This window comes from Passer montanus, unplaced genomic scaffold, assembly GCF_014805655.1.
Source record: "Passer montanus isolate IOZ18808 unplaced genomic scaffold, ASM1480565v1 scaffold8, whole genome shotgun sequence".
Lineage (NCBI taxonomy): Eukaryota > Metazoa > Chordata > Aves > Passeriformes > Passeridae > Passer > Passer montanus.
Window position 1 is genome coordinate 11,161,520 of NW_024373256.1, and position 17,819 is coordinate 11,179,338.

The window sequence follows — 17,819 nt, forward strand, 5'->3', positions numbered from 1 at the left end:
CTTCTGAAGTAGCGTTTGAAGAGAAATTATAATTTAGTGCTTTTAGGTATATTTACATATGCAATGAACTCTAATAAAACACACAGTACTGTATGTTATAAACATTTATGTTTACTTTAGAATTTATTGTGCTTGTAAATAAAAATAGTAAGTTTAGGTGAAAGGGAAAAGGACCAGGTTATTTCAAATGGCTGCCCTGCCACTGCACTTCTGTCTCCTTCAGAAATTATTTTCTAAAATTAGAATGTATCTAGCCATAGGCTGCAGGTCTGGACTAATGCCAAACGGAGCTCATCAAGTAGAAGCAGAAGGAGAGAGTGCTTATATTTGCAATTATCTTTTTGGAAAAGCCAGATGGACTAGATTGTTATGAATTGCCTTAAGGAACCCTGTTTATGGCTCTTTCCAGAGCCCATCTGGCACAGGGAAATAGAACCCATTTTCCATGTGCCTCCATGTTTCCTTGCCTGTTCTCTCTGGTGTTGATAAGCAGAGATACTGGTCAAGTCCAGCTTGTTCTGCCCTGCATTTGCACTGAGTTTGCAGTGGGACACTGGCAGCATTGCATTCTTTGTGCTTCTGTTGCCAAAGAGTGCAGGGGAGCTGTGGGAAATACAGGGAAAGGGTTCAGTGGCCTCCTTGCATTGCACACTCACAGAATTATGTAGCCTTTTTATTTTCTCCAAGTGCCAGGATTGTTAGAGCATGTTTCAAGACTTGGGATCTAAGCACAACTGGTTTTTAATTGCTCGGGATTTGTAAGAATTAATGTATTTTAATTACTTACACTGATGAGATTATCAATCACGATTTTTTAATTTCTTTGTAATCTGTGTTCTTGCAAATTTGCTCCCTGAGAACATGAATAGTGTTAGCACTGTGCCAGAGGGCCAGGGAGGTTGCATAGTAAAGCATCCTGAGAAGGTATTACGTGGTACAGCTGGGCTAATCTGAAAAGTAACCTTTAAATGTCATTTTTCAGATAGTGGCAGAAGATCAGTTCTGTGGTCACCAAGGCAATGATATGTATGATGAAGAAAAAGTGAAATACACTGTTTTCAAAGTATTAAAAAACTCCACACTTACAGAATTTGTTCAAAACCTCTCTCAAACAATGGTGAGTTTTCTGTAGCTGAATACCTGCATGTATTTTTTTTTGTTACATTATGGTTGTTTTCTAGCCCTTACCTTTTCCACATATTGACAGCAATCATAATTTAGACCTTTTAACAGAGAAGATCTGTTTGAGTTTAATGAAAGCATCTTAGCCTATTTTTCCCTTGTTTTGATTTAGTTTCCTGTCACAATTTTTATTTATTTTAGGGATTTCCCCAGGATCAAATCAGATTATGGCCAATGCAAGCTAGAAGTAATGGAACAAAAAGACCTGCAATGTTAGATAATGAAGCAGATGGCAATAAAACGGTGAGTAGTCACTGAGAGATGATATTATTTCTCTACATCTCTTGTGATTCTTGGTTCTCTTAAAGAATATCTAACTTTGAGGCATGAGATTTTTCAGGCTTTTGATTTTAAATTAATTTCATTCAATCTGGTGAAGTTGGATGCTTGGAAAAACTTGGTGTTTAGTGGATTAATTTGGATAGGAAGCAGGAGTGTGGTAGGTGCATGATTTTTCTGCTATGGAGAAAAGGGTGTAATCATGATTTCTTATGTTAGATTAAAACAGAACTGTCCCTTTGACAAAAGAGGCAAACCCTCTAGATTTAAGGAATTCTCTTGCTTAAAATGTAAAACATGTCTAAATACCACAGGATGGTTTCACCCTCTTTTTATTCTAAAATTAAGTCATGTCCTTGTCCTTATAAAGATAGCTGTAGGTAACCTTTTGAAAGATAAAGAAGTGGATTAATTTTAGATAAAACCTACTGTGACTCTTTTATCAAAGCTTTTGGTGGTTTTATATCCATATTTGTTTGTCTTAATAAATTTCATAAACTTCCTTTAACACAACTTTGTACAAACGGGAGAGGCTTTTTTCTAATGTCATAAAGTTCTTGTATCTGGTTAAAATGCTGATAGCAGGTTGTATTAGGTTCTTCAGAGACTTTTTTTTTCTTCTCTCACATCTTTCTACATAGATGATTGAGCTCAGTGACAATGAGAATCCGTGGACAATATTTTTGGAAACAGTAGATCCAGAGATGGCTGCTACTGGAGCAACATTACCCAAATTTGATAAAGATCGTAAGCATATGGGCTAAACATTTCTAAAATACAAACTGCTTTCATGTTGGGTGTATCTCCAAAAACTCTGTGCACTCCTTTTTTCAGGGATGTCGTTGATGTATCCATCAAACTACTTACAGTGCTGAAGTTAGTTTTTCTCATGCAGTTTCTTTTTCATTTTTCTTTAAATGGAAGGCATGCTTTGTATGTTTTTAGACTCACTGAATAAATTTCTCTCTATATTTTAAGGGCACTGAATTAATAAAGAGACACATTTATTACTGTGTAGATAAAAACATCTAAGTGATCTCCTTCCTCCTCCCCAAGCCTTACTTAAAATTAAATCTTGTTTTTTACTTTGTAGATGATGTAATGTTGTTTCTGAAGATGTATGATCCGAAAACTCGGAGTTTGAATTATTGTGGACATATCTACACCCCTATATCCTGTAAAATACGTGAGTTCTGAATTTCAATTTCGTTGTAATCAGTGAAGTTTTTAAAGTAGATTGCACATACTTTTCCTTTAATAATAATTCCATCACTGAAACCAAAGGTACACCACAGAAGCAAATTCTTACTTCCCCCAGTACCTGAGAGTTTTCTGCCCCATGTTGTGTCAGTGACATTTGCTGCAGGTCTGAGCCTCAAATCCCCACAGGTGGTCAGTTCATTGTTGCTGTACTCACCAGGTGTTACAGCTGTTTCAGACCTGTTGTAAAGCTTTGGGATGTGATACTTCCCTCCCAATAGCTTTTCAAGTAACTCTTCTATAAACTTTCACTGTGGCAGCCTGAGCAGCTGCTCAGCCTGAGTTACATGTGAGCCTTGATTTTCATATAGGGTCCATTTAAGGAATTAAGCAAATATCCACTGACTAAAAATATTTTTTTTTTTTATTTTGACTGTCTCATTTTGTTAACTTACACATATTTTAAAATTTTGTACTTTAGCTGTCTTTTTTTTTTTTAAAACCTTTTTTCTGGGGAAGGAGCAGTGTTATTTAATCTCTTGGATTTTCAATGAACTTGCACATATTTTTGTAGTTCAGTTAAACGTGGAAAGGAACCATAAATGTGTGTCTGGTTAAGTGTGGAAGGCCCTTTCTTAGGCATTGTAGAACCATCTATCCAGGGTACAGAAAGGGATTTTCTCCTGTCTGTGGTTGGTTTCACTAGCAATTCGTGCTACACATTTCACATTCCTTTTTGTTTTTCTCCAACAGGTGACTTGCTTCCAGTTATGTGTGAGAGAGCAGGATTTCCACAAGAAACTAACCTTATCCTCTATGAGGTTTGGATTTATAGACTTTTTGTAACTTTTTTATCTTTTGCATGCTGTAAAGAAAAAAAAGTCATTAAAAAAAGTTGCTCATAACAGTGGTAATTTATAAATTACCAGCACTGTAATCTGTAACTTTGAAGTCTACAGTGCTGCAAAAGAGTAGCAGCAGAGAGTTAACTTCAAAACAGATTTTGTATTAAACAGATAAAAGTGTAAAGCTTTAAAACCAAAAAACTGTCTCCATGAGGGTTCTATATGAGCAGCTTTGTTGTGCTAAACCCGTGTTGCTGAGTTAGAGAACTGAATGCTGCTGACATTTTTGGCCATTGTGTTTTCAGTGCCCACCTTAGTGAAGTTGAGAAAATGTGGCATCTTCTCCTTCCTTCCCCAAGCCAAAGTCAGGAAACAAAATCCTTAGTCTCCTGGGCTGTTTCTGTCCAAATATGCAAGCAGTGAATCTTCATAACTGCTACATTTATTGAGTGCTGATGATGCAGATCTTGCCAAGGCAAAGTCCTTGCTGGAGTAAGAAGAAGGAATTGGGTTTTTGTTGCAATTTCTGGTAGCAGTCCTGCTGCTCTCTCTGGTGGTTCCAGGGCAGCACACACAGTGCTATCCTAAAAAGCAAAGCTGTACTCTGGGCAGGCCAGGGTTACAGTGCCATTCCAGTTTGTTTACATAGGTGCTTTTATCCCTGGGTCAGCCCAGAGGTCAGCCTGCAAGTATAAATATGCATATAGATATTTTATAATACCTGCATTGGATTTGTATAGATACATATCTATCCATGTGTTTCAGTTGAAAGAATGTACAGGTTACCTTATCTGATGATTTCTTCCATATTGTGACTTATTTGTGACCTTTGTTTTTGTCTATTATTCTGTGGTAAATATTTTTTGTTCTTTGTTGCAGGAAGTTAAACCCAATTTAACAGAAAGGATTCAAGACTATGATGTATCTCTTGATAAAGCTCTCGATGAACTCATGGATGGTGACATCATAGTGTTTCAGAAGTATGTATTTTAAGGGGGCACCTTATTGCAGTTAAAACACCTGATTCACTTTGGGAGCTGAACTTCCTTTAAGCTTTTTTATCAAGAGCTAAGTTACATTCCAATAGTAGATGTGTTCTCTGCAGTTCTCATTTGTTTATTCAAAGGGGAAATGAGCAAGTATTAGTGGTATCTGAGTATCATGTCCCACATTACTTAAGGAAAAGGTGTTCTCCCAGTTTAGAAAACCAATAACCTAAAATAGCTCATAATATTACCAGAGTGTGTTCAGCAATGCATCTGCTTTGTGCAGCTTTGTACTGGAGCCACTGTAACGCAGACACTGAAGAGCCTTCCAGCATTTCAGATACCATGGCCACTGGACAAGGCTCTTGGAGCTCTTTCAGCCCAGAACTACACTGAACTGCTTTCCCTTTTTGCCTCTCCCTTGTGCTCACAGTCAGGTCCTTACTGGTCTGCAGTGATGAGATGCTCCTAGTTTGCCTGAGCACGTGCCACTCTTAGGTGTACTGGTGCTTCAGCTGGAGATTTCTCCAAGGCAGAAGGGGAGCTCCTGCATCTTGTATCCAATAAAGGGATCTTTCATAAGCTTGGCAGGGCTATAAATCAGCATTTCTATGCTCTCACTCCTGATGGTCACACCCAACTGTGTTGCTCTGTTTCTCTCCATGGGCTGACAGTGGGTGGAAGCCAGCTAGTCTATCTTCAGCACTCTTACCCCAGATTATGTGAGATGAATGTATTTCTCATGTCATGCCTTGGAACTCGCATTCCCAGTTGACCCAGTTGGTGTTATGCACCCTTGGCTGGCTGCTGACTCCTGGGTAAGTGCACAGCTTGTACCCTGGTGCTATTTCTCTGCAGAGAAGTTGGGGTACCAGTCAGGAGTGACCCAAACCAGCCCCTGTGCCCACTGTTCTGCCTCTCTGTGCCAAGGAATGCTGTCCATCTGTCCTCTGTGCAAAGTGATTGATACAGGGGTCCATGAAAAGCTGTGCAGCACTAGTACAGACACACAGGGATGTGCTAGGGTGGGAGGGAGGGACAGCTCCTGCTGCAGTGGTGCTGTGAAGCCACAGGAGCCCAGCAGGGCCGGGCTGCCAGGGGAGCAGCAGAGCAGGCGAGGGCGCCGGGCCCTGCAGCACACAGCCACGGGGCTCTGGGTCACTGCTGACTGCACCAGTCCTCCTGTGTGCCAGTGGTGGCTCTTGCACAAGGTTTCTAAACTTCATCTCTGTATCTCTCCACTGTTGCTGACTTACTGTAGAACATGTTTTTTAAAGCCCCAACTGCCTGTGTGTGTGTAGCAATGTGATGTGTAATGGTATCTTCGTTTGTTTGCTCTTGTAGGGATGACCCAGAAAATGATAACAGCGAGCTCCCCACAGCTAAGGAGTACTTCCGAGACCTCTATCACCGTGTGGATGTCATTTTCTGTGACAAAACCATCCCCAATGACCCAGGCTTTGTTGTTACTTTATCCAATAGGATGAATTACTTTCAGGCATGTGTCCTGTTTCTCTTTTGTTTCCCTGTTTGGAAAGGAACTATTGCACTAGCTCACAAATGCATTATACATACTTTTAGAAAAGTTCTTAAACTCTGTACATTTTTTTCATTGTATACATTTCATTTTAAATGAAAAATTTAAGGAAGCCACAAAGGCTTGTGGAAAAAAAATACTATAAACCCCTTGGTTTTATTAATAATTAGTTATTTGATAATTGGATTCTTTCTTGGTAGACCATTCTGCTCTGTCAGGGAAATTATATTCTCATGAAATTTTACTTTCAAAGTGATATGTAAAACCTGCTCAACTTATTTGGCCATTAAAAGGAAAATACCTCGGGAATCTAGTGATTACTTGTTTTGTGCCTGTTTATTTATTTTGTATTTATTTTGTAGACCAAGCTGTCTTGCTTTCTTCACATAGTGAAGTTTAATGCTTGGTGACACTAGCAGACCACCTCTTGTGTTGATAATAGATGGGTTAGGGTGTTTAGATGAGGAAAATTAAACATGAAAACATAAGAAAAAAACTGAAGCAAAGTTGGTCTGATCTAATAAGAGACTGAGTAGATTTGACTCCCTACAGTTCTCCTGCAGTTGCTTTTGTCAATGTCAAAAAAAATTACTTAAAACCAGATAGTTTTATTTTCTGTCCACAAAGGCAGAAACTTTGAGCATCTGCATGCACAGGAAAAGTCAGGGATTAGTTTTGCTATACTGTTCTTATCATTTGTTTTTAGCCCAGTTGCTCTCTCTTACTTTTTTTCACTTGATGTGTTAGGTCTGTATGGTTTGAGGTTTTTTAGCAAGGCAAAACCAGAATGACCCTGCCTTTTGTGAGGCAGTGATGTGAAGTGTACTCATGGGAATAATACAGTGTTATTAGTCAGCAAACTAACTAACTTGGAGTGAATTAAAGGAGTGGGAATCTTCAGAGTAAGTCTTACTTACTTCCCTTATAGTATAATTAAAAAAAACCAACAAAACAGTAAAAAGCAGCCAAACAAAAACAAGCAAAATAAGAATGGAGCAATTGTTGTGGATTTAGTGGCCTTTTGACAACAGTAACTTACTGTTGTATAATTAAAAAAAAAAAACCAAAACAATAAAAAGCAGCCCAACAAAAACAAGCAAAATAAGAATGGAGCAATTGTGTGGATTTAGTGGCCTTTTGACAACAGTAACTTACTGTAATAAAACAGTTTCCTCTTTTTTTCCCTTAGAATATCTTATTCTGTGTCAACTGTTCAGAAGCTAACAGTACTAGTTTATTTAGCCTTGGGGAGGTAGGCATAGTGGGTTCTCTCAGAACTTCAGCAGCATAATGTTCCTGTCATGGAATGAATGACTGTATGATTGTAGAGCAATGTCATAACTGTGTGAAACAATTCAGAACTTACCAAAAATTTATTTTCAGGTTGCAAAGACAGTCGCTCAGAGACTTAACACGGATCCAATGCTATTACAATTTTTCAAGTCCCAAGGGTAAGACAAATTCCTTCATATTCTGTGTCTAAGCTGTTCCTTAAAAATTAGCTTTTCCAGGTCATTAACTAATTCTTTACCAGTAAGTTGTTACCTTTCTGGCAAGCACAGCAGGTTGCTTTGACAGTTGAAGTATTGCAATGTCTGTCTCTAGAGCCTCAAAAAATTGCATGTTGTAGAAGAGTTCAAGTAAATGTCATTTTAAAAACCATTAATTATTTCAAAGCCTAATGTAAGTGCTGTTTCAGTGAATGCAGATTTCTAGAATGTAGGAGAGCAGAAACAAATGCACATAAAAGCAGTATTTTTGCTGATTTTACAAGTTTAAATGCAGGATTTAATTCACTGAATTCCCCCCTCCTCCCTCAAAGTCTGCAAATGAGGTTTTATGAAGATGATGACAATCTAACAAGTTCTCAGGTGCTCAGAGGGATATTTCTGGTTAAAATGGTGGTTTTATACATGTTTGTATAAAACTAGAATGTGTAAAAACTAGAGCAGAAAGTAGTGTATTATAACTCTGTGTATGTGCTTCAGGAATAATGCACACTCAAAACTTAGAGCTCTCTGTATTCATGGAAGTGTAGATGCTCTCTAGTTACCTGAGGCTATCTCCCTTCATCATCAGTGAGAATTTGAGTAGCTCTTTGTAGTTTCCAGTGCTGTGCTCACTGTGGAATTTGCTGTGTCATATGGCTCCACAAATTAACCTTTCACAATCTAAAGCGCGTGCTGCTATGCCAGTAATTTCAGAGGAATGTAGGTCTGCCAGCCTGCAGCCCTGACATCAGTGAGCTTGTAAACATCCAGGAGAGTTAACACACACCCTGAATGGTTTTCTGTTCCCACAGCCCAGCTGTGTGTAAAAATCACTAAAGTTCTGTGTGTTGTGCTGCTTAGTCTGTGCTAGCAATTACATGAAACTGAAAGCCAGTAATAAAAATGTTCTTGGTGCTTCAGTTTGCTGAGCAGTAATGGATTTTGAAGAGATGGATTTTAAGAATATGTTTTCTTTCCTTCTGTAGTTATAGGGATGGCCCTGGTAATCCTCTTAGACATAATTATGAAGGTACTTTAAGAGATCTTCTGCAGTTCTTCAAGCCTAGGCAACCGAAAAAACTCTACTATCAACAGGTAAGAGTCTTTTCTTTTTATTGGGGTGAGTTATAAAAGATAATTCTGCCCTATTCAAAGTATGCCTAAAGTGTTTTTCTTTTCTTTCTTAAGCTCAAAATGAAGATAACTGATTTTGAAAACAGAAGAAGTTTTAAATGCATATGGCTAAATAGCCAGTTTAGGGAAGAGGTGAGTGAAGCCATTACACACTTGCTGTCATTTCTGTGTCAGAGCTGGTATGGCTGTGGATATGGGTCTATCCCTGAGTAACACAGAATTAGAACAAAGTTGTACATAATGCAAATAAACCTAACAAAACAACAGCAAAAAACCCCCAAAGAGCACAAAAATGTAAAAAAAAATCAGATCTCTTAAGAAAAATGTTGAAGATTACATAGGTGTTGTCTTAAGTTATCTTTTCAATGTAACTGTGGATGTGCTTCAGACCCCAAAGAGCAGAAAAATGTAAAAAAAAATCAGATCTCTTAAGAAAAATGTTGAAGATTACATAGGTGTTGTCTTAAGTTATCTTTTCAATGTAACTGTGGATGTGCTTCAGGAACATACACAGTTATCTTGAGAAGGTTAAGGGGAACAATGTGGCGTGTTCTGGGCTTTAATGTGTTTGCTTACTTTTTCAGATTTTCTAATGATTTTTGTGTTTCAAATTCCACAGGAAATAACAGTATATCCAGATAAGCATGGGTGTGTGCGGGACCTGTTAGAAGAATGTAAAAAAGTTGTAGAACTCTCTGAAAAAGGTTCAGGGAAATTAAGGTAAAGCTGAAAGACTGTGATTTCTTCTATGTGATCATGTAGATTTTATGCAGCACAGTATCTGTAGAATTTAAAATACTGTAGAAACCATTATTAACAGATGAAATGTGATATTGTGTTAAAAGCTTCCAGATTGCCACTGTTAAGGTTTCTGCTTAGCTATAAATATAATTTTTACACAGTTATGTATTTTGTGTTTAATAAAGTTACATCCTGGAGTTTCATCAATCGCATTTGTTAGTCAAGACTTATTAATTCTTTCCAATCCAAGCATTTCATGCTATTCACTTCTCAAGGGTTTCAGGGGTTAAAAGTGAGGTCATTTAAAAAGGATATATAAAATAATCTCCACTAGAAACCTATATTTTGTTATGGCACATCCTGACTTTTTGCCATGAGCCAGAAATAATTTAACCTCTTATGGCTTCACTGCTTAATTTTTACTATGGATTGAATTTATAAATACAATAGCAGCATCAGTGTACATTCTATACTAATATCTCTCAAGATTTGAGAAAGAAATGTTGCATTGTTTTTTTATTCTCTTCTTGAAAATGTTTTTCCTGTTTATCTTTAAGGCTGCTAGAAATTGTAAGTTACAAAATAATTGGTGTCCATCAGGAGGATGAGCTGTTAGAGTGTTTGTCACCTGCAACAAGTCGGACGTTTCGAATAGAGGTGAGTTGTGCTTGTCTTAGAGAGCTTTAAAAGCTGACTTGGAGAGAGGAAACTCTTTCAAGTGGTAATTTTCTTTTTCTGGGTGCTGAGCTTCAAATACTGTGATGTTTGTATTAAGATTCCCTTATGATATTATATGTATTTTTAAAGATAGTGCTTTAAAAAAGATAAATTATCCTTTGTTCCATCTGCTTCCCTAGAATAGTTTCATTAGTTCATTTTTACATAAGTTTTATAACAATACATGAAGACTTTGCAAGAGCCTGTCCAAAGGACATTTAATGTCTTGGCAGTAATTCCAAGGTTTGTTTGAGAGTTCATGATAGAAATGTTTATGTTTAGAACCCACTTTTGTACTGTAATATTCTAGAAGATTTTGTTTCCTTTTCTGTTACACATGAGGTTCTTGAAGCAAATTTGATACTTAACATGTGATTTTTTTTTCTAAACATCTCATCATTTAGATCTCCTAACTTGCCTCAAAGATCAGAAATGAAAAAAAAAAAAGTTTCCAGTGTAAACTGTAATGAGGAGCTGGCAAGAGGCCTGTGTTACTGTCAGCTAGTTCTGCACTGATAGAAGATTTCTTGTCAAAAAAGCCATTCAGGGAAGCCAGGAGAATATTTCCTGAGTAGGGGAAGCTGAAGTGCTGTCATGCCAGGGATGAGGGACTCTGGTAAAAGACTCTGTCAAACAACATGGCTCTTTTAATTGTTTTTTAATAGAATTCTTTGAAATCAATAACAGTACATCAATAATGCTTTCAGTTTCTCAATAACTAGAAAAATAGCTTCAAAACATTAGTTTCTTTATGTGGAAGTTTAGCTGACTGGAGTCACCATTCTCTGTCTGGATCTAGGAAATTCCTCTGGACCAGGTAGATATAGATAAAGAAAATGAGATGCTAATCACAGTGGCACATTTCCACAAAGAGGTTTTCGGGACATTTGGAATTCCATTCTTGCTGAGGATACACCAGGTGCAGTATGCCTCCCTTTTTCTCCTGTGGGATTAAACTGATATTTTCTTTAAGTACTGTCAAAGAAATGCATTAATGTAAGAAGTGTGTAGGAAAACACAGCTCTTGTATCAAAGGCTGTGTCCCATCTCTGCCTTTTTATGGTTCAGTCATTTCCCAGCTCAGTTCCTTTTGCGTGTCCAGGTTGTTCAGTGTTTCAGTGAGCCTGTGCAACACCTAGAAAGCTGTCACTTGGCAGCAGCTGCCATCCCCTGCCCCCTGCAGAATCCCCCAGCAAACCAGAACCCTGTTTCCAACAGCACCTGAGTAACTGCAGAGCAGAGTTGTTGGCCAAAGTGGCCCTGCCATGGTTGCTCTCACTGAGACAGGATTATGGAAAGTGGTGTTGCTTTCTCCATCACTTTCTGAGATGACTTTGCATTTCATGCCTTCTGTAATTTGATGTGCTTTATCTTCTAGGGCTGAAAGTTAGTACAAGAACAAAAGCTAATTTTGAAAGCTTAATTTAAATTCTCAAGTTTTTCCTGTGGTGCTGCTCCAGCTGAATGTCACCCTGATTCTTTTGATATTAAAGTGTATTTCTGGGAGCAGTTAGCCACTTGCTTCTAAGCTTTTTCTGGTTCATGTATGTTACTTTGTATGAAAATTACCTACTTAAAAATTTGGGAATGAGAAATGTGTCCATATCTCCCTACCTCTAAAATTATAATTTTACGAATTTCCATATTTTTGATCAAAGAGTGAAACTTGTTTGGTGATTTTTGGTGGAAACCATTTGTTCTACATTTCCTTGTTATGACAGTTAATATATATTATTCATCTTTAAGTTCACAGTATCTGTCACTTTTTTGGGCACTTTACATAGACAGGGAGCAGAAACATACTACCAACCTTAGCAAGAATATGGGGCTTTTTTTACAAATTCCTATTTTTGCTGCTAATTTTCTAATTTTGCTCCTTTACTTTAACCTAATTTGCACGTATCAGTGGCAGTGCCTGGTCAATTTATGGGGCAGTTTGCATAAAAATAAATCAATAAGCCTTAAAGTTCCTGAATGTAGAGCAAGTTGCCTGGTGTTGTTCCATATTGTAGTGAATGATGTTGTGTAATTTTGTAAATAAGAGACATTGGGGCAATCTATTTCAATGAAGCTTAAAGGAGGAAATACTAACAGCTTCCCTTCTTTTTCCTAGATTTTTTTAACATTAAAAATCTTGTTGTAATTCTTAGGGTGAACACTTCAGAGAGGTTATGAAGCGGATTCAGACAATGCTGGACATACAAGAAAAAGAATTTGAGAAGGTAATTTCAAATTGGGAGAGTTTTTATTGCTGACTGTAAACCCTAAATGAGTTAATTGTAGAAGGTTGGAACACCACAGACTTGGGATAGGTGTAGGTTTTGTGTGATAGAACAGCTGCTTGACTGAAATAATGCTTTTTCTAGGACTAATTAATTACAATGGGTAGGATCAGTATTTCTGTAGTGCATTAAAAGAGATATTCTGCAAAACATTAAAGTAACCCAGAAAAATGTAGCTGGTGTGGGACCTTTAGAAGCCACCCCCACATCACATTCCTGTTCAGAGCAGAACGTGACTCAGTCAAGTTGTGCAGGGTTTTTTAGTTGCAATTTGTAAGCTCCCAAGGGTGGGAATTCTGCCCTGTTCTGGACACTGTGTTTTAGAGTATTTCCACTATCACTGGGAAGCCTTTGCTTTCCTTGCATGTAATCAGAATGTTTCATTCTGCAACTTGTGGAGGTCACCTCTGTGCAGTTTTTTGAGAAGAGCCTGCTCCTGTGCACCATCCTTCAGGTGGTGGAAAACTTTAGATATCCTGTCAGCCTTTTCTTCTCTGGGCTAAACAGAACCCATTTTCCAGAGGTTCCTGAATGCCAGGTCCCCCCCAGTCCTCTCAGTCTCACTGGACTGTGGCTGCACTTGCTGCAGTTTGTTGCCCTGCCTTTTTCCCTGGAGGGCTTAAACCTGGACACAGTATCCCAGGATGAGGGCTCATGATTTCCTGAGCTTTTCTTTTGTCCCATTATACAGGTTGTTGATGAGGGTTTTAACCAGGATTGGCCTTTTTCAATTCCTGAAGTTGAAAGTTATAACTTTCAACTTCAGAAGTTGAAACTTATAAGTTGAAGTTACAAGTTTTCTGCTTTTAACCAGCTGCAAGTTAGACTGTGAACTTAGGCTTGAAGACTTAATTTTAATGCAATATCCTACCACTTGGTTTTTGAGATTTTTTTTTCTTTGCATAGTTTAAATTTGCCATTGTAATGATGGGCCGACACCAGTATCTCAACGAAGATGAGTATGAAGTGAACTTGAAAGATTTTGAGTCCCAACCTGGTAAGTTGTTGGACCACCTCACTTTTCTTTTGGCCTGCTGAAGTTGTTCTGCCAGTTGTTATAATGTGTTCATCCTTCACTCAGGATGCACAAAGAGTTTGTTCTTTCTCTATGCCATACATTAGATGTAGTGACCAATACTTGTATTTATATATACCAGTGTGCACACTGAGCAGTGTTACATGAATGTGTTAGTCCAAGAAAACGTGTTTTGTAGGCATATAGATAAACAATCTGTTTCCTTTTGAGTTAAAAGATTGCATGTGAATGACCAGCTGGGTCCAGTGTCAGTATAACACACTTTACAGCATCAGTTGCACCTCATGTTTATTGTTCATTTACCCCCTTGCATATTTGATTCTTGTGGAAAGATAATTCTTGATATCTTCAATGAATCTGAAGATTCTAACAAGAACCTTAACTATGTCAATTAGATGCTGTTTAGATTTCTTTTTTTTTCATAAGAAATGAGTCACCAAGGTACAAATGCAGCTCTATTCTAAATTTGTCTCTGGATGGGCTGCCCTCTTGTTTACTTGACTGACATTTAAACCTCTATTTTCTTAGACATTTACACATGGGAGAAACCAGGTTAATCCTTCAGGAGTTCCACCACAGGAGTGTTTTCATAGCCACAGAATGGGTTGGGCTGGGAGGTGCCTTATAAAGAACATCCTAACCCTGCTGCCATGGATGCCACACACCAGACTGTTCTCTCAGGGCCAGACCTGGCCTTGGACACTTCCAGGGGTGGGACAGCTACAGCTCCCCTGGGCAACCTGCACCAGTGCTTCTAAATCCAAATCTCTCTTTTTCCTCTCTGGAGAGTTCTGTTTGGGAATGGCACCTTTGGATCCCGAGTCAGGGATCCATTGAAGCCCTTGAATTCATTGGGGTTTCTTCTCCCAGCTTAGCTGAGGGTTCCCCTCTGTGAGTTGAACTGACTCTCTGCAGTTCTGTTTTTCTGACAATTAGGAATTCTGATTTTATTGGTAGGTTTTGCTGGGGTTGAGCTTTCTCCAGTTTTTCCCAGCTGTGCTCTGGATTGATGTAGCAGCTGTAAAGAAATCCTGTACCTGTCAGTTTATTTTAAAACCTGCAGAAGAGTTGGAGCTGTGTTATTACTGGGCCTTGCAGGAGCCTAGCAGGCAGTCCTGTTGTGTGTGTGGCACAGGCAGGCTTTGGCTTGCCAGGGCTGAGTGCCTGCAGCTGCACAAGTCACCCAGAGCCCAGGACAGGTCACTGCAGGACCTCTGTGCACTGCTGCTGAAGGGTCTCTGAGTGGTCAGCTTGGAGGTGGACATTTCTCCACAGACAGATAAACTCCATCTTGTGTGGTCAGAGCAGGCAGAGTCCTGATTTTATTCTGGGAGTCATCTCTCTCGGGTCAGGAAGGGAAAGGCAATAGTCTGGAATTAACCACTGGGCTTGGTGAGCAAGGCAGAGCCAGTGGCGCCAAAGCAGCTTGAAAAATTAACCAGGTGACCAGGTCAAAGGCGCAGAACATGTCAGAATGTGGAGAAGGGAGAACTGAACTGTTTGGAGGAATTGTAGGGAATGTGAGAGCAAAAGGTTTTCATTTGAGGGTTGATGGAATTCACCCCTGTGATAGAATATGCTTTGATATAATTAATTTCTACAAATGCCAAATTTTAGCGCACACCGGACTGATGGAACCAACGCTGGAGCATTGCCCAGGTTGGTTGGCATGGCTGATGTCAGTAGTGTCCCTCTGCTTTTGCCAAGGTACACTAACTATAGATGTGACTGTGCTGACACCAGCCATGTAGGATCTCATTTCTTTCTTCAGAAACATTCAAATTCTCCCACTAAGATTGGCAGCTCTCTTTTAATTTGATATTGACCATTATGTCAAACAAGACAAAAAAACAAAATAATTTTGATTGAAGAAAATATATCACAAAATGCAGATGCAGGCAACCAACAAGGTCACATGTTTTATGCTTTAGTGGTTGCAGCTGATGGCTTTGAATGTAGAATGTACTTTCCTTGCTGGGGGCCTCTCTAGCTTCTGCCTTTATCATTTCACTTCAAAGAACATTGGATGCTCTGCATTGAGAACATCTTAAAAGAGAATTTCTTCTATTTGAAAGAAGTATGTGGACTGTGGTTTTTCATTAAAACTAGCAGTAGAATAAATAATATTGGGTTGAACAAATGAAAAAAATTCTGTTTCTTTTCTTTGCAATCTAAGTGACTAGGGTATTCTTCTTAGAAAATGAAGAGGAGGGTCAGTAAAGAGGAGGGTCAGTTTCATGATTTCTTAATTAGCATTATTTGCATTTTACCTGAGTTAAACAGATATTTCCACTTAAACCAGATGACAGGGATAGCAGAGGTGATGGCAAATACTGTTGGTTGTCATGTTTCAATGGCAGATCCTCCCTGTTTGAAACAGGCTCAGCCCTTTGGTGAAAGCTGGTGCTGTGATGTGCCTCTGGCCATAACAGTGGTGATGTTGCTTTAGCACACCCTTCACTGCTGTAAAGTCCTGTAGGTGACTGAAGAGGACAAAAAGCAGGTACCTGCTGCAGAAGGAGCTGTGGAGTGTGCTGATGGAAGGAAGCCCTGCCCCTCAGGCTGTGGGGCTGCTCTGCCCTGCCTGTGATTCCCAGCACACCGTGAGCAGGGCACACAGGACTAGTTTGTGTTATGGAAACATTTTTCCAATTTAATCATAAAAGTTCATTATTTTTTTTCTCTTTTCTTTTCTAGGCAACATGTCTCATCCCAGGCCATGGCTAGGGCTTGACCATTTCAATAAAGCCCCAAAGAGAAGTCGCTACACTTACCTTGAAAAAGCTATTAAAATCCATAACTGACTTACTTAACCAGATTGTCAAGGCAAGGGACAAAAATAAGTGTGTGTGTGCACCTTTTTAACAACTGTAGAACTTTGGTACACGTGCACTATATCTGAAGTCTTCAGCAAGAGGATTTGCTGCTGATGTTAATTTTATTTTGTTGAGGCTGTTCAGTTTGGCTTCTCTGTATCTATTGACTGCCCTTTTTGAGCAAAATGAAGGTGTTTTTATAAAAGCTTGGATGCCAATGAGAGTTATTTTATGGTAAACGTAATGCAAGGCAATTGTCAGCATAATGAGGGAAGAGTTTAGTAGAACAGTTGACATTGGCAAAATTATTTGTCTGTAGTACGTTTATAGATGGCATAAGCTGACTGGCTGCCCTTCCCATGTGGTGTTCACCATCACTGCAGCTAGTAAGTCTTATGTTTAGACTCACATCAGATTTATTTCCTTCAGTTATACTTTAAATGACATTTTTGTGCATTTGTAAATGCAAAAGAAAAACTCACATCATCAATAAATAGCAATCTCTACTTTATTGTGTACATTGTTGGCACTTATTCGGGATTTTTGTCTCCTCCAGCTTCATAGAATCTTTTTTAATAAACTAGTTTTCATTTAATTTAGTCAATACTTTGCATCCCGTTTTACCAAGTGGATGCCCCGAGTCCTAAAAAGAGATCTTTGGGTCTTTTTATGAAATTTCAACCATTGAAAAATACCGTTGTGATTGATTGTGCCATCCTCTGGCAAACAGAATGACACTCAAAAGTTGGCAAGAGCAAGTGAAAAGATTATAAATATCATTAATTTAGTTACCATGGGAAGAGATGGGGAAAACACAAGAACTAGCCTTTTAGCACAGAGGGCATGCTCACTAGTGTTTAGTAAGCTGTTGACTTTGTATAAAAAAGGAGGAAAAAAAAACGAAAAAAGAAGAAAAAAAACCGAAAAAAGCAATTGTATATTTAATGAATGAACATGTACAATTTAACACTTGGAGGTTAATTTTATTGGGTGAGTCTGCAAGTGAATTTCACTGATGTTGATATTCATTGTGTGTAGTTTTATTTCAGTCCCCAGACTGCTTCCTTTTCTTTGGAGCTAATGCCAGCCGCGTGTCTAGTTTTGAGTGCAGTAAAGATAGAATCAGCAATTCACACTTAATTTTACATTCTTTTCCAGTATTTTATTTTGTTTCTGTAGCCGCAGTGTACAACTCCTCTTCCTGTATATTGCCTTTTTTTGCTGGAAAATGTTGTATGTTGAATAAAATTTTCTATAAAATTTTTTTTGATGAGTGATGACATGGACATTGAAGAAGATTTCTCCTCTCCTTGGAAATAGAGTTTTGGGAAACGTTTTCATTCATGAGATTTTGCTGAAGGTGTCGTTTTCTTTTTTCTTAAGTGTTGACAATTGTATAATCCTCATTCGTTGTTTTGGGGAAACTTTGTGGGGGTTTCTGTTTAATAGTTTTGGGGTTTGGAGGTTTCTGTGGGGTTTGGTTTTTTTACGTCCTAACTAGTCACATTTGAGCTTAACAAATAAAAGGTTTTTCAGGAAAGGAGCCATGTACAAAAAAGACAAATGGAAAAATT

The 17,819-nt window shown here is 38.5% G+C and overlaps 1 protein-coding gene across 2 annotated transcripts in view; it reads left to right on the forward strand.

Annotated features, from left to right (window-relative positions):
• USP7 (ubiquitin specific peptidase 7) overlaps positions 1–17,510 on the forward strand; it is a 70,988-nt gene extending 53,478 nt beyond the window's left edge. The window contains exons 17-32 of one of the 2 annotated variants that reach the window (XM_039731826.1): positions 983–1,117; positions 1,324–1,425; positions 2,103–2,208; positions 2,555–2,647; positions 3,415–3,482; positions 4,386–4,486; positions 5,837–5,990; positions 7,413–7,480; positions 8,506–8,614; positions 8,708–8,785; positions 9,273–9,373; positions 9,952–10,051; positions 10,911–11,030; positions 12,262–12,333; positions 13,300–13,390; positions 16,127–17,510. In XM_039731826.1, the coding sequence (XP_039587760.1) occupies positions 983–1,117; positions 1,324–1,425; positions 2,103–2,208; positions 2,555–2,647; positions 3,415–3,482; positions 4,386–4,486; positions 5,837–5,990; positions 7,413–7,480; positions 8,506–8,614; positions 8,708–8,785; positions 9,273–9,373; positions 9,952–10,051; positions 10,911–11,030; positions 12,262–12,333; positions 13,300–13,390; positions 16,127–16,233 (1,605 nt within the window). In that variant the 3' untranslated portion in view covers positions 16,234–17,510. The remainder of the gene's footprint in view (positions 1–982; positions 1,118–1,323; positions 1,426–2,102; positions 2,209–2,554; positions 2,648–3,414; positions 3,483–4,385; positions 4,487–5,836; positions 5,991–7,412; positions 7,481–8,505; positions 8,615–8,707; positions 8,786–9,272; positions 9,374–9,951; positions 10,052–10,910; positions 11,031–12,261; positions 12,334–13,299; positions 13,391–16,126) is intronic. The other variant, XM_039731827.1, reaches the window with a different exon arrangement.
• Positions 17,511–17,819: the final 309 nt, after the last annotated feature.